Raw genomic sequence first — 16163 nt, 5'->3', positions numbered from 1 at the left:
TGTTTCAAAATAATTATGTTAAGATGTAGAATGAAATTAAAACAGACATGGTAAGATGGAAGAAATTACATGTCATTGCTGGGAAGAATTTCTGTGATAAAAATGAATGTTTTACCTAGAATGTTATTTTTGTTTCCGACAATACCTACTTTGATCATATATTTGTTTGTTGTTTATTCGTTTAGTCGCTTCCGACTCTTCGTGACTTCATGGACCAGCCCACAACAGAGCTTCCTGTCGGTCGTCAACACCCCCAGCTCCCCCAGGGACGAGTCCGTCACCTCTAGAATATCATCCATCCACCTTGCCCTTGGTCGGCCCCTCTTCCTTTTGCCTTCCACACTCCCTAGCATCAGCATCTTCTCCAGGGTGTCCTGTCTTCTCATTATGTGGCCAAAGTATTTCAGTTTGGCCTTTAATATCATTCCCTCAAGTGAGCAGTCTGGCTTGATTTCCTGGAGGATGGACTGGTTTGATCTTCTTGCAGTCCAAGGCACTCTCAGAATTTTCCTCCAACACCACAGTTCAAAAGCATCGATCTTCCTTCTCTCAGCCTTCCTTATGGTCCAGCTCTCGCAGCCATATGTTACTACGGGGAACACCATTGCTTTAACTATGCGGACCTTTGTTGTCAGTGTGATGTCTCTGCTCTTAACTATTTTATCGAGATTGGTCATTGCTCTTCTCCCAAGGATTAAGCGTCTTCTGATTCTGACTGCAGTCAGCATCTGCAGTAATCTTCGCACCTAGGAATACAAAGTCTTTCACTGCTTCTACATTTTCTCCCTCTATTTGCCAGTTATCAATCAAACTGGTTGCCATAACCTTGGTTTTTTTGAGGTTTAGCTGCAAGCCAGCTTTTGCACTTTCTTCTTTCACCTTCATCATAAGGCTCCTCAGTTCCTCTTCGCTTTCAGCCATCAAAGTGGTATCATCTGCATATCTGAGATTGTTAATGTTTCTTCCAGCGATTTTAACTCCAGCCTTGGATTCCTCAAGCCCAGCATGTCGCATGATGTGTTCTGCATACAAGTTGAATAGGTAGGGTGAGAGTATACCGCCCTGCCGTACTCCTTTCCCAATCTGAAACCAGTCCGTTGTTCCGTGGTCTGTTCTTACTGTTGCTACTTGGTCGTTATACAGATTCTTCAGGAGGCAGACAAGATGACTTGGTATACCCATACCACTAAGAACTTGCCACAATTTGTTATGGTCCACACAGTCAAAGGCTTTAGAATAGTCAATCAAACAGAAATAGATGTTTTTCTGAAACTCCCTGGCTTTTTCCATTATCCAGCGGATATTGGCAATTTGGTCCCTAGTTCCTCTGCCTTTTCTAAACCCAGCTTGTACATCTGGCAATTCTCGCTCCATGAATTGCTGAAGTCTACCTTGCAGGATCTTGAGCATTGCCTTACTGGCATGTGAAATGAGTGCCACTGTTCGATAGTTTAAACATTCTTTAGTGTTTCCCTTTTTTGGTATGGGGATATAAGTTGATTCTTTTCCAGTCTGATGGCCATTCCTGCGTTTTCCAAATTTGCTGGCATATAGCATGTATTACCTTGACAGCATCATCTCGCAAGATTTTGAACAGTTCAGCTGGGATGCCGTCATCTCCTGCTGCCTTGTTATTAGCAATGCTTCTTAAGGCCCATTCAACCTCATTCTTCAGGATGTCTGGCTCTAGCTCACTGACCACACCGTCAAAGCTATCCCCGATATTGTTACCTTCCTGTACAGGTCTTCCGTATATTCTTGTCACCTTTTCTTGATCTCTTCTTCTTCTGTTAGGTCCTTGCCATCTTTGTTTTTGATCACACCCATTTTTGCCTGGAATTTACCTCCGATGTTTCTAATTTTCTGGAAGAGGTCTCTTGTCCTTCCTATTCTATTGTCTTCTTCCACTTCCACGCATTGCTTGTTTAAAAATAATTCCTTATCTCTTCTGGCTAACCTCTGGAATTTTGCATTTAATTGGGCATATCTCCCCCTATCACTGTTGCCTTTTGCTTTCCTTCTTTCTTGGGCTACTTCTAGTGTCTCAGAAGACAGCCATTTTGCCTTCTTGGTTTTCTCTTTCTTTGGGATATATTTTGTTGCCGCCTCCTAAACAATGTTGCAAGCTTCTGTCCATAGTTCTTCCGGGACCCTATCTACTAAGTCCAGTCCCTTAAATCGATTCTTCACCTCCATGGCATATTCCTTAGGAATATTAGTTAGCTCATATCTAGCTGATCTGTGGGTCTTCCCTACTCTCTTTAGTCTGATCCTAAATTGTGCAATAAGAAGTTCGTGATCGGAACTACAGTCAGCTCCAGGTCTTGTTTTTACCGACCATATAGATGTCCGCCACCTTTGGCTGCAAAGGATGTAGTCAAGCTGATTTCAGTGTTGTCCATCTGGTGAAGTCCATGTATAAAGCTGTCTCTTAGGTTGTTGGAAGAGAGTGTTTGTTATGCAGAGTGAGTTGTCTTGGCAAATTCTATCAGCCTATGTCCTGCTTCGTTTTGTTCTCCCAGGCCATGCTTACCTGTAATTCCAGGTGTCATTTGACTGCCCACCTTAGCGTTCCAGTCTCCCGTGATGAAAATAACATCTCTTTCAGGCGTGTTGTCCAGTAGGTGCTGCAGATCCTCATAGAACTGGTCTACTTCAGCTTCTTCAGTATCTGTGGTTGGGGCGTATATTTGGATCACTGTGATGTTAGATGGCTTGCTCTGAATTCGAATTGATATCATTCTATCATTTTTTGGGTTGTATCCAAGCACTGCTTTAGCCACTTTACTATTAATTATGAAGGCTACTCCATTTCTTCTGTGGTCCTCTTGTCCACAGTAGTAGATCTGGTGGTCATTTGATGTGAAGTGGCCCATTCCAGTCCATTTCAGTTCACTGACGCCCAGAATGTCTATCTTTAATCTTGACATGTCACCAATAACCACATCCAATTTGCCCTGGCTCATAGACCTTACATTCCAAGTTCCAATGGTGTGTTGATCCTTAGAACATCGGATTCGCCATTCACCACCAGCACCGTTGGCCGCTAGCCGTCCTTTCGGCTTTGAGCTAGCTGCGTCATCACGTCTGGGGCTAGTTGAACTCATCCTCTGTTCCTCCCCAGTAGCATTTTGACCATCTTCCGACCTGGGGGTCTCATCTTCCGATGGTATACTGACATATCTCTGGTTGTACTGATCCATTTAGTTTTCACAGCAAGAATACTGGAGTGGGTTGCCATTACCTTCCCCAGGGATCGCATTTAGTCTGACCTCTCTGTCATGACCTTCCCGTCTTGGGTGGCCCTTCGCGGTTTAGCTCATGGCATCATTGAGGTGCTCAAGCTCCAGCACCACGACAAGGTAACGATCCTTTGCTGAAGGACCATAGATTTACCATTTACATAATGGTAGAAAGACATATCTAAAGTTATTTGGCAAGGTAAAAAACCATGAGTAAAAGACAAGGTGTTGCAAGATGATAAAAAAAGAGGAGGTTTAGCTTTATTCAATTTGAAATTGTGTTTTGCTACTTGCTGTTTGGTTTGGATGAAAGAATGGGTGATGCTGAGAAATAGAAGGTTACTGGACTTAGAAGGACTGGCATGATTTTGGGTGGCATGACTTTTAATAGTATGATAAAGTTAAGGTTAATGTAGATTTTAAAATCATGTTATTAGACATGCCATCCTGATAATCTGGAATAGATACAAACTTACACTGTGTCCAAAAATACCTCTATGGTTATCAGCACAGGAAGCATTTTGCAGAAGAGAAATAGCAACTAAGCAGAAATGGTTAACTTATGGTGATATAGTAGATCACTCACAGTCAGAATTGAAAATAAAATCAAGAGAAACTTTGACATCAGAAGGATGTGTGTGTCAATGGTTTTCACATGTACAATTAACAGAAAGATTTAAAGTTGATAAAAGTTTTTTTGGTTTTGAATGCGATAAAACTGAATTTGAAATTGAGTAATGTACTAATGATGAACATCTTATTGCTAAAATGCATAAGCTTTTGTTGAGACTTGAAACTGAGGATGAACAAGTTAAAGATTGTATGACAAAGTGGGCTAAAAATGTTGGGCATAATTGTCATGAGTGCCGTTGAGCTGAAGACATCAGCACAACGGTACAAATGACAATAACGAGGAAACAGAGGAAGGGGCTCAAGATAAGCATAGCACGCACAACAAAAACCACAGACCCTAGCTGGAGCATGCAGCCATCAAAACACAAAAGAGAGAGAGGAAAGGACAAAGGATAGGCGGATCGCGAGGCACACCCAAGCTGTTAGCACAAGCGCAATGGAGATCGCCCAGCTGACAGCAATCACCGGCTGAATGAGGAAACCGATGATGGGCGATCCCGGGGCACCCGCTGGGGCCTCGCAATCCTTCACCTACCGGCAAGACAGCATGCAGGACAAAGGGGGGATGACGTAACCCAGGGTGAGGGGGCGCTGACCGGCGCGGGGTATTTAAACCCCGCACCGGCGCGCTCTCCTCACTCTCAGCTTTTTTTTTGCAGCTGTTACTACGTAAAGATTTAAACCTGAACCTGCTCTCGCATGAATCAGCGTCAGTGTTTTACTCTGCGGTAGGCAGTGCATGACAATAATATACAAATGGAACAATGGGAAAACATGTAGACGAAACGGCTGAAATTTACATTATGTTATAACCTTAAAGAGAATTTTTATAAAATTATGTATCAATGGTATTTATCACCAGAAAGACTGTCAAAAATGTATAATGGGACTTCAGATATTTGTTGGAAATGTGAACAACAAGAAGGGACTTTTTATCGTCTTTGATGGACATGTAAAAAAGCTTAAAATTTTGGACTCAAATACATATATTAATCCAGAAGATTTTAAAGATTAATATACAATCGGAACCAGAGACATTTTTGGGGGGGACTGATGGATAAGCAATTGGAAAAATCATATGGAACTTTGTTTTTATATATAACTGCAGCAAGACTTTTATATGCTCAAAGGTGAAAAGACTTGATATTACCTACAATGGAAGAACGGATGGTAAAGTTGATGAAGCTGGCTGATATGGCAAAATTGACAGCTTCGATTAAAGACATTCACTAATTTTATGGGGAATTGGAAGCCCCTTTTGGACTTTTTGCATGAAACAGAAAAGAATGAAATTATGATACATGGATTTGATGATTAATATTAGTTGACAATAGAAAAAATGGATGCTATGTTGTAACCTCAGAGTAAGAGTTTAATGTAAGTTTTACTTATATCTGTTGTAAAACGAGTCAGGAGTTATTCCTTTTTCTATTTCTGTTCTCTTCCTTTTTTTCCTGCACTTCTGTTCTCTTTCTCTTTATTAGTTTTTGTTAGATTTTATCTCTTTGTTTTAAAATTTAATAAAGTTATGATATTTTGTCCTTTGCTCAAAGGAAAGAGGCATACATCCCAATTAGAAATGGATTGAACTGCTATTTCCAACAATACCAAAAGATCTCACACAATTTTACCAATCTACAAAGACACAACGATTACATTGAATAACAACATTTCTTTTCATACTAGACTTAAATTTTGTGGGTTTTTTCAGAGGCAATAGAGCATATTAGAATTTTTCTTAGGAAACATTTGCCCAAGGACACACGAGAAGTCTATGCAAAGGAATATCTCAATGCATGCACTGACATGTACTTTTTCATCTTTATTTATATAAAATGTAGCTATTTGTCATGCTCCCAGATCACACGTTCCCAGAACATCTGATTGGATTCGCATGCATGAATGAAGTCAACATGTGTCGAGACTTGCAAGTTGGTAGAAGGGGGAGGGGGACAAGCCAGAAGTGTGAAAGCATTTTGTTTGGGCTATCTCTGGCATTCAAGATCAAGCTGCCGAGCTGTTGGAGACATCTGCACAGAACTGAATGAACTGGCATGAGAAGGGGGGCTGCATACCAAAGAAGGGGGAGGGGGATTGGGCTGTTTAACTTGGAGAAAGCACAGGAACTTCTATTCGCAACTTTTTCACTGTACTGCACACTACACTCCATTAAAGATTTCTACTTTAACCACGTATGAACTGAATTTAATGGCAAGCTGAGTAGGCGGTCATCACACTATTTCTAGCCCTGTTCTCCTTCGGAAAAGTTACCCCCAAAAGTAACAGGTTCAGTTGTGATGTTGTTTTTATTTTTTAGAAATTCTTTTTAAAAGAAATGCTTGAATTCAGTTCTTCACATCAAAGAGTGTTAACATCTTTTCTGGCAGAAAATCAAGTTTCTTTTTATACCTGTTGCTCTACCTTGCATTAAAGAAAGAGATGTAAGATATATATTCTTACTTTCAGAACCAAATAATTCTTCATGAGGCAACACAATTAATTACATTAATTTGAATTTATATTTCAACAGGCATCAAATTTTCTCTCAATATTGAATTGCAGATACCTTTGGATGTCAGTACTGACTACAGAGCATCTCCTTCACCATTTGAGCACCTGCTTCCTTTTTCTTGCATACAGACCCTCAAGCACAACAGGATAGGCAGTGTTGTTTTGTACAAAGGGCAACATTACTTACATCATACTGCTGAGGGAAATTGCGGATAGAAGGCAGGGGTCGGACAGATACCCACTTTTTTTTTGCTTTGGACATCACTAGCAGGACACGGCGTTCCTTGGTCCAACTGGAGGAAGTATGTTGTAAAGAACAGGCAAGCAGAAACAAATGCTATGAAAACATTACACCACCATAACAGAACATTAAAGCGATGATTATTACTAAGCTTTCATGGCAACCAAGGAAGGGTCCCAGTGGGTGAACTGTCATCCCACAGAGGAAAAAGTTACAACAATAGGGGCATATGCTTATCATCAACGTAAACTAAACAAAGGAACTGCAGCAGCACATAAGCTGTGGGCAGCCTATCTAGTCATGAATATTTATATATTGCACTAAAAAATAAAACTGAGCAGTTATTTCAATATAAGATAGCAAAATAATGGCAGGAGGAAGTTCCACATCATAGTGAAAGGAGAAAACAGACCAGGAAAAGGTACCTACCCATGGTGTGCTTTGGCACTACAGTATTTGAGGTCTTTGTCTGGTTCCACAACTTGCCCATTCCTCCAACACTGGCCACACACAAATTTCATCTGGAGGTCAAAAGTGTTGGAAGTGGGAGTTCTTACAGAAGCCTAAAATCAGGAAGGAGGGAGAAGCAAAGCTAACTGAGAAACCTGCATTTTAAGACCATGCGTCATGCATATGTTTTTAGGAAAAAAGGCAAACAAAACATGGCTGTAAAAAAATCAAAACAGGAAGTTAAGAACCCTAGTTGCTAATTTCCTATCATTACCAAGTGAGAAGCTGAAAAAGACTGTACATGCAGGACTGCATATAAAAACTCACAAATCACATATATATGTGTGTGTGTATGTGTACACACACACACACACTAAACAAAGCTACTCTTAGTTCTCTAATAAACTAAGAAGCCATCTGCTTCTGCTTTCCCAATAATGCAGGATACAAGAAAGTTGATGGCATGATGCAGTGCATACAGTACTTTCATGATCCTGTTGCTGAAGTTACAACTGCATGTCATGACCTCGTTGCAAGGCACAAAGAGCCTCACAACATGGATCATGATCATTAAGGAAAAGAGGAAGGAGATAATCAAACCAGGGATTAACACATGCACCCAAAGGCACCCACACCCATGGACCCATAAGCAGCTGAAAAGAAAGACGTCAGAGGAATGAAGATAAGACGCACCTGGTGCCCCGGAGGACCCAACCGTCCCAGGGGGACAAAAGAAGACACCGGGGAAAACGCCCAGGCAGCCATCAAGGGTCCCATCAAGAGGGATCGGGGCAATGAGGGGTGGGGAAGCCCGGGGCAATACAGGAGGGTATAAAAGGGGCACCCCCACACTACCTACCCCGTTCCCGTTTTTCGTTCTGTCAGCTATCATTCCAATAAACCAGAAATCCTTAATACCCATTAAGTGAGTCTGTGTCTTATTGCGAAGCGAGGCTGGCCTTGACACTGCATCACTCACTGCATGTTTCCCTTTTTTAGACACTTCAGGGCTGTACAATTCTTGTCATAACATATGGTCTAGAGTGGCAGAATAGCCTGCACAATATTATCTTAAGAAAAATACATACATGCAGCATGTATGTATGTATGTATGTATTTATTAAGACTTATATAGCTGTTCATATTCCAACAACAACCCTGGGTGGCGCACCAAAAACAACGGAACCTCCCAAACCATAAAATAAAATCAGGAAAAAAGCCTCTATTAAAGCGCTATAAAAATCCCAGGACACCCAGGGCAGCCCTCTCTCATATATCCACACACCATCTTGCTGGGCTTCAGCCTCATCCCAACCCAACGCTTGTGGGAAGAGCCAGCTCTTCAAGGCCTTCTGCAATGCAAGGGAGGTGGGGGGTCTATTAGATCTCTGGGAGAAGAATATTCCACAGGGCAAGGGCAGCCACAGAGAAGGTGCACTTTTGAGAAGAAAAACGGTAAATTCTCATTCAAGTTAAGCTTACCTCCTAGTAACTTCATGGATCCATCTTTTCATTTTGTTGACAGAATAGTTTACTACTTTTGAGATTTTTTCCAAATGCTAGTCTAGCTCTAGAGGCTGCCCATTCAGGTACTAAGCAAAGCCAACACTGCTTAGCTTCTGAACCCAGACAAGGTCAGCCTTATAACAAGTTTTCCCGAAATTGCACCCTTGAGATATGAACTATAATCCCTAGAACTCCCAGCTTCACTATTGGCCAGGGATTTTTGGGAGCTAGAGTCTCAGCATATCTGGAGGATAGGAGGTTGAGGAAGGCTGGTGTACATATTAACATGCTTCTAGATCAGATTTCACCAACCTGGAATCCCACTGGATGTACTGCTCAATTTCCATCATTCAGTGGGGCATAAAAAGAGACCTATGTCAGGAAATGCTATTGACATAAAGAGCTTTTTGTGCATAAAGCATCCTGAATAAATACACTAGGCAGTTTCAAGCCACAAAGGCTACGTCAATCTAAATGCTAATCACTGTTAATATAAATAGTAAAACAAGAGTAGAACAGATTAGCACTAAAAGTAAAGGTCAAAAGAATAATAATGATAAAATACAAAATCGCAACAAATTTTATTTATTTGGAGGCCACCCAACTCCTGATGACTGTGCAGCTTACGGTTTAAAAAGAAATAAAAAGAAAAAATAAGTGGCGTGAAGACAAATATATAAACAAAAACTGATCCAACAGGTGCTCAACCCTCAACCTATCCCAAGGCCTGGGAGCTTCCTGTTGTAATCAAAATTATTCAACCCCCATTGCAAATCAGGTTGATTGTCAAAATGTACAGACTTTCAGCTGTTTGCAATGAACAAATCAAACAAAAGCAATTGAAATAGCTCAACACAATGAATGCTTTGAGTGGTGTCCCCAAAGTCAACTGAAAATGCAACTTATGACTTCTCCTGTCTCAAAAGTATTCAACCCCCTGAATAGAATCCATCACAACAACACACATACAGTATATGCAAAATAGGTGTTGTCTCAAGCACACCTGATGCAACTAATCAAGGGCTTCATTAGTTGCACCAGGTGTGCTTGAGCTGGAACACATGAAATTCCTGAACTGGCTAGGGGTTTCTTGAGTGTCACGTTTGATTGCATGTTAGAAATACAGTATGGCTAAGTCAAAATAATGGTCCAAAAGGGTAAGAGAAGAGATCATCGCCCTTCACAAACAAGGAACCGGATACAAAACGATAGCGAAGGCACTGAATGTTCCTAGAGACACCGTTGGAAGCATAGTTCGCAAGTTCAAAGTTCAAGGAACAGTGGTTACACTACCTGAACGGGGCAGAAAAAGGAAGCTGTCCATGGCTGCAACCAGATTTCTGAGAAGGCAGGTGGAGAGAAACCCTCAAGTGACTGCAAAAGGCCTGCACCAAGACTTGGTGGCAGCAGGCACTGAGGTTTCAGTGAGCACAGTAAGGCCTGTACTAAACACAGAAGGTTTCCATGCCAGGACTCCAAGACATACACCACTACTGACCCAAAAGCACAAGAAAAGTCAGCTCCAATATGCTCAAAATCATATAAATCAGCCACAGAAGTTTTGGGATTCTGTTCTGTGGAGTGATGAAACAAAAGTGGAACTTTTCAGCGTGATGGATCAGCGGTATGTCTGGAGGAAGAAGAACGAAGCATACGCTGAAAAGAACACTCTGCCTACAGTTAAGCATGGTGGTGGCTCGGTAAAGCTCTGGGCCTGCTTTGCATCCTCTGGCACTGGAAACCTGTAGCGTGTGGATGGCGAGATGGATTCATTGAAGTATCAGGAAATCCTAGGAGAAAACATCATGCCGTCTGTAAGGAAGCTGAAGCTTGGGCATCATTGGACCTTCCAATAGGACAATGATCCCAAGCATACCTCAAATTCCACTAAGGCTTGGATGCAGAAGTAGTCCTGGAAAATTCTACGTGGCCATCACAGTCACTTGACTTGAACCCTTTAGAAAATCTCTGGTGGGGTTTGAAGAAGGTGGTTGCAGCATGCAAACTCAAGAAGATTACTGAAGTGGAGGCCATTGCTCATGAGGAATGGGCTACGATTCCTCAGGAATGCTGCCAGACGCTGGTGTCTGGCTATGCATCTCATTTGCAGCAGGCCATAACAGCAAAAGGGTGCTCTGAAGATGCTTGCCATGAAGGGGTTGAATAATTTTGAGACTGGAGAAGTCATTATAAGTTGCATTTTCAGTTGACTGTGGGGACACCACTTGAAGCATTCATTGCGTTGAGTTATTTCAATTGCTTTTTTTTTATTTGTTCATTGCAAACAGCTGAAAGTCTGTACATTTTGACAATCAACCTAATTTGCAATGGGGATTGAATAATTTCGATTACAACTGTATGCCATGAAGGGCTTTATATGTGATAACAAGCAGTTCTCCAACAGTCAATAAAAGGTTTCCCTTGATGTAAAGTCCAGTCGAATCCGACTCTAGGGGGCGGTGCTCATCTCCGTTTCTAAGCCTTGGAGCCGGCGTTGTCACAGACACTTCCGGGTCATGTGGCCAGCATGACGACTCGGAACGCCGTTACCTTCCTGCCGAAGCGGTACCTATTGATCTACTCACATTTGCATGTTTTCGAACTGCTAGGTGAGCAGGAGCTGGGATTAACAACGGGAGCTCACCCCGTCGCGCGGTTTCGAACCGCCGACCTTCCGATCGACAGCTCAGCGGTTTAACCCGCAGCGCCACCGCGTCCCTCACCCAACAGTCAATAGTCATAGAATAAAGCCATTCTCTGCCATAGGTTCAGAAAAATAATGCTGCAACTTCAATCAAATACACTTAGTGGAGACAAGTAATAGGTAGAATCTATCCCTTAGATATCTGTTCTGTAATTTATTTATTTATTGCTCACATTTATATGGCCACCCATCTCACACAATTCCTGCATATTTTTTTCTATACCCTAAAATGGAACTTAAAAATGTAATGATATTAATTATCAGTGTATTAGATAATGTTAAGAGGTAATGAGCATATGACAAAAGTCAGAGTGGTTTAGAGGTAAGTACATAAGAAAACAGTGTCTTGAACAGTTCTTTCAATCCATTATCGTAAGTTTCAACTGGCTCTCTCAAGAACTTAATACAAGATCAACAACATCAACCGAACAGGTTTTCTAAGGTAAACAATCCAAAGACTTTGCACAATATAACCTCTTGCCAGATAAAACCATGCTCATACATGGGAGATTAAGTAGGAAGCCAAAGCATTTAGTAGACATGACTGTATCTGTAAAAACAAGACACAGATTGACTAACTTCATAGCAATTTTACATAGAAATTAGAAGTTGCGAAGTGTTCAGGTTAACAGCAGCATCTGCTGTTGTGAGGCCAAGAGTACATTATAAGATGGCAATTAACCCATACCAAGTACAGGATTAAAAGCTCTGGCTCAACAAAATTTGGCTTTGTTATTCCAAATAAGGCAAGAAGCACACTTCAAGAGAAAGGGTAGAGCTTGGATCTTAGTGATATAGAATAGTACTGACACCATCTCCAGAGCTGGAACCAACATTTTACCATGCCTCAATTATTGAGTAGATCCATTTTATGTCTCTTGCATTGCTGTAGTGATCAGGACCTTACTCCTACAGTCTTATACCACCCCACATCCACACCCCACTAAACTTGCTGCTTTAGCATGATCAACTTCTCTGCAAGTAATGGTCGTCCACATGCACTTAGTATGATAAGCAAAATATCAAAATGACAACATCTTCCTTGCTCCATGAAATCCTGGAGATCTGGGCCTGGCCAGGTCATTCCAGCCACCTTTTAAATCCTAAAGACACTTTCTCTATATATACAGTATATTCACTTTCCAGAGTCTCACAGCCAGCCTTTTTCCCATCCCTTTTTAATTTCTGTAATGGAATGTGAGAATGACCTTGGAAGACAGGGGGGGAGGGGGGGAGGGAAGAGAATGGGAAGAGATGCTACCTATGGAACAATCAAATAAAAGGGGGAGGAGCCCAAAACTGAGTAACAGACAGAGAAAAAAACATAGAAAGGATCTGCCCTAACTCTGCAGGCAGTAAAAAGAGACTTGCGAGATTCTGTTAATGTAGCTTAACAATAAAGTAGAAGTAGTTTGTCTGGTTGTGTTTCCTGTCTGGATTACCTGGGAGGGCTGACATCAATTCTGCAAGTCTGAAAGTACAAAATTCCCGCTTTACCTTTTGCTGGCTGGGGAATTCTAGGAGTTGAAGTCCACACAGATTAAAATTGCCAAGGTTGAGAAACACTGCTTTTGATACTACCTCAGCTGTTTCATTCATATATCTGTATGTGGCAGACTGCAGCCCCATCCACACACACACAAAGGCAGGTCCCATGTGTCCTGTAGCACTTACTGTCTAATAACTCCATGTAGGGCTGGAGTCTTAGACACAATGGCCACACTGGCAGAGAACATGTTTTATTTGCTCAGACTGATAGATCAGCTGTCAGAGAGATAGCTGAGCATCTTCTAACCTCTCACTTGAACTTCTGCAATACTGTACATTGCATGCCAAGCTATCTCTGAAGGTTGTTCAGAACTTCAGTCAGTCCGTAAGAGAGCTGCTTAGTTACAACCTGGGACTGATTGCCACAGTTATATCATCTTAATACTTCGTCAGCCACGCTGGCTGTCATTCCATTTCTGGATCAGATTCAAACAGTTGGTGCTGAATATAAGACCGATAGAATACAAGTCTAAGAAAGAAACAAGAAAAACTAAAACAGTGCAGAAATAAACAAAAAATCGTGTCAGACCAGTGGCTTCTGACCTTTTCCAGCACAGTAATAAAAGTACATAAAAGTTAATCTCTTACTATTAATTAAACTTATATCTTGAAAAATTAATTAAAAGAAAAAGAAAAAAAAAACGGTGCTGAAGGTTAAACTCTTGAATGGCTTGGGGCCAGATGACATAAAATAAAAGTTTTTGTCCATGTGTTCCTACTTGAGTGGCTCCAATGGGAAGGGACTTCTCAGCTGGAACACTTTTCCCCAGGGAACTTTCTGATATCTCCATCATTGTCTTTTGGGCACCACATTTAAACACTGCTCTTCTTTGAGGCATTTTAGATTTTGATAGTTTAATTTTAGGCTTCCACATTACAGTGAAATAATGGCTTTTACACATGCTTCTTTTATTTTTATTTCCTGACTATTTTATTCTTTCACAACTTTTATTTTTAACTTCTTTAATCAATGTAGGCAATTCTGCTTTTTATAGGGATTTAAAAAAAACTAGATAGATTACCATATTGTTGTTTGCTTTGCCAGCATGTGCCTCCATTTGCTGCCAATACTTTTTAGATTCTTGTACAATATCTTCATGGGTCATTCCTAGGATGATAAAAGCAGCTTCAGAGATTCAACAGATTATAACATACTGAAACCTATTTCATTGCTTTATCCTATCAGTGAGGAAACAAGTATTTCTGAGATGCTCCTTTTCCTGGAATTTAATCAGAATCCACTATATAGTAGTAAATATTGGATAAAATGAATTTACACTGAATAGTAACAAAATTTTCATAAGTGTGGATGAGAGATTGTACATCTTCCACCTAAAATTTAAAAATAAACTTTTAATACTAGAATTATTGCCTTTAGCTAGCAACTGGATGAGCACTGCCTCTCTATAGCAAAGGGTTGTAACAATTCAGTCCAAATCAGTTCCCCAAGCAGGTTCCACAGAATATACAAACTAGTCAAGGATTATGCTTACAAAGAACTATAGTAACTATTCTAATAAGGACCTACTACTTGTGTGTGCAAGTGCAAGAGCTGGAGTAGAGCCTACCTCCTCTTTCACTACATACACACATTCATTCAAAGCCACTGTCTAGAACTGGTAACTTCTACCAAGTCCTAGAGAGAGGGCTGGATTGAATACTAAAGGTTCACATTCCTCCATTCAATAATGGCCAAAATATTGTGCTGCTCAAGGACACAAACAGAGGTGAGGAAAATGGTTCTACTGATACCCATGTTTATTCATTTCTGCACGAATGTTGCAAAAGTATTACTGCAAGGCACACAAGTCAAATGTCCAAAATCCAGCCCTACCCTCAGCCTTCGCTCCTGATTTCTAATCCAGTTACTTTCATCAATCCTGTGGACACAGCCAGAGACCCAATTTAGAGCAAATACTTTTTGTAAAGTTTACAATATCTGTATACTACTAAAACTCCCATGTCTGTAACCTTTAACTGGGTGAAACCTTTAACAGGGCAAAATGATGCATTGTAGGGCAACAATTTTTGAACCAAGCTAACTCAAATGGGCTAACTTACAGAATGCGTCCAAAATCCGGGACCCATGACTCCCATTGAATAGAAATTTGGCAAATTTTGTAAAACAAAAATTATCATAAAACATTTTATGACATAATACAAAATGTTATAAAACATTTCCTGTGGTCAACTCCTGACATTTGACTGTGCTTCATGGTTCAATATGAATTACATGGACTATTTTCAAGGCAGATACATCTCTGAATGTCTCCCTGAATTTTTAAGAACTTTTCCAGTGAAGGCAATACATTAGAATGTGGAAGGCACTGAGGAATCTGGTAAGGAAATATCTCTGAAACAATGACACAATGGGTCACAGGTTGTCTAGTTCATATTTAAAACTCTTCCTTCAAATCATTTCCATCATATAATCATGCAGGTAGGACATGCATTAAGGCTGTCCCGCTGGACACAATAGATTGTGTCAGAAGGCACATGCAGTTCTATGACCAAGGATATTGTACAAGTAATTTTAAAAAATCATCTTTTGCCTTTCTTCAACTCCTGTAGGACATTCTCAGTGGGAGCTCAGAGAAACAGTGTGCCCATGGAAGCCTGCAAACTAACCTCCCCACAGTCCTTTGGACAGTCCCAGCCAAGTGACCACTCACCTGAATATTGCTGCAGCAGCCAAACTTTAAGCTCTATAAAGCTGTGAGCAAAATGGCAACTATCTTCACGCAAGCAGCCATAACGCACTTCATGCCGGCAGACATCAAACTGAAAATGCTCCTGAAACTGGCGGATTTTAGAGTATTTTAGAGAGGTGGAACGAACAATGTGAACCAGACACCTGAAAAAAGAGAGATTCATTCACACCGGTGAAAGGTCCCCTGTCTGCACCAAGTCATGTCTGACCCTTTGGGGGGACGCTGCTTTCACATTTTCTTCAGCAGACTACAGAGGGGGTGGTTTGCCATTGCCGTCCCCAGTCGTCACCTTCCCCAGCAAGCCGGGTACTCATTTTACCAACCTCGGAAGGACAGAAGGCTGAGTCGACCTGAGCTGACTACCCAAGAATCCAGCTTCCGCTGGGATCGAACCCGGGTCGTGGGGAGAGTTTTGATTGCAATACTGCCACCTACGACTCTGTGCCACACAAGGCTCTTCATTCACACTAATCCTCATTAAAAAAGGTCAGTTAGTAAGTGTATTTAAAAGTAGAGCTGAGTCAAAACCAGCTATTTTTCCATTTGCAACTTCCACACATTTGATATGGGGGGTGGGGTAGTTCAATTTCAGCAGCTGTCATCATCCAGCTTTCCAG

The 16163-nt window shown here is 41.2% G+C and overlaps 1 protein-coding gene across 4 annotated transcripts in view; it reads right to left on the bottom strand.

The window, feature by feature from the left end:
• Nucleotides 1–16163, bottom strand: part of ZC3H7B (zinc finger CCCH-type containing 7B) — a 59703-nt gene that overhangs the window by 11493 nt on the left and 32047 nt on the right. For all 4 annotated transcript variants that reach the window (XM_063308302.1, XM_063308303.1, XM_063308305.1 and 1 more), the window contains exons 16-19: nt 15508–15689; nt 13858–13943; nt 7057–7190; nt 6574–6679 (exon numbers count right to left, since the gene is read on the bottom strand). In XM_063308302.1, the coding sequence (XP_063164372.1) occupies nt 6574–6679; nt 7057–7190; nt 13858–13943; nt 15508–15689 (508 nt within the window). The remainder of the gene's footprint in view (nt 1–6573; nt 6680–7056; nt 7191–13857; nt 13944–15507; nt 15690–16163) is intronic.

This window comes from Candoia aspera, chromosome 7, assembly GCF_035149785.1.
Source record: "Candoia aspera isolate rCanAsp1 chromosome 7, rCanAsp1.hap2, whole genome shotgun sequence".
NCBI lineage: Eukaryota > Metazoa > Chordata > Lepidosauria > Squamata > Boidae > Candoia > Candoia aspera.
The sequence above is the reverse complement of the archived record's forward strand: the minus strand, read 5'-3'. Positions and strand labels throughout refer to the sequence as shown.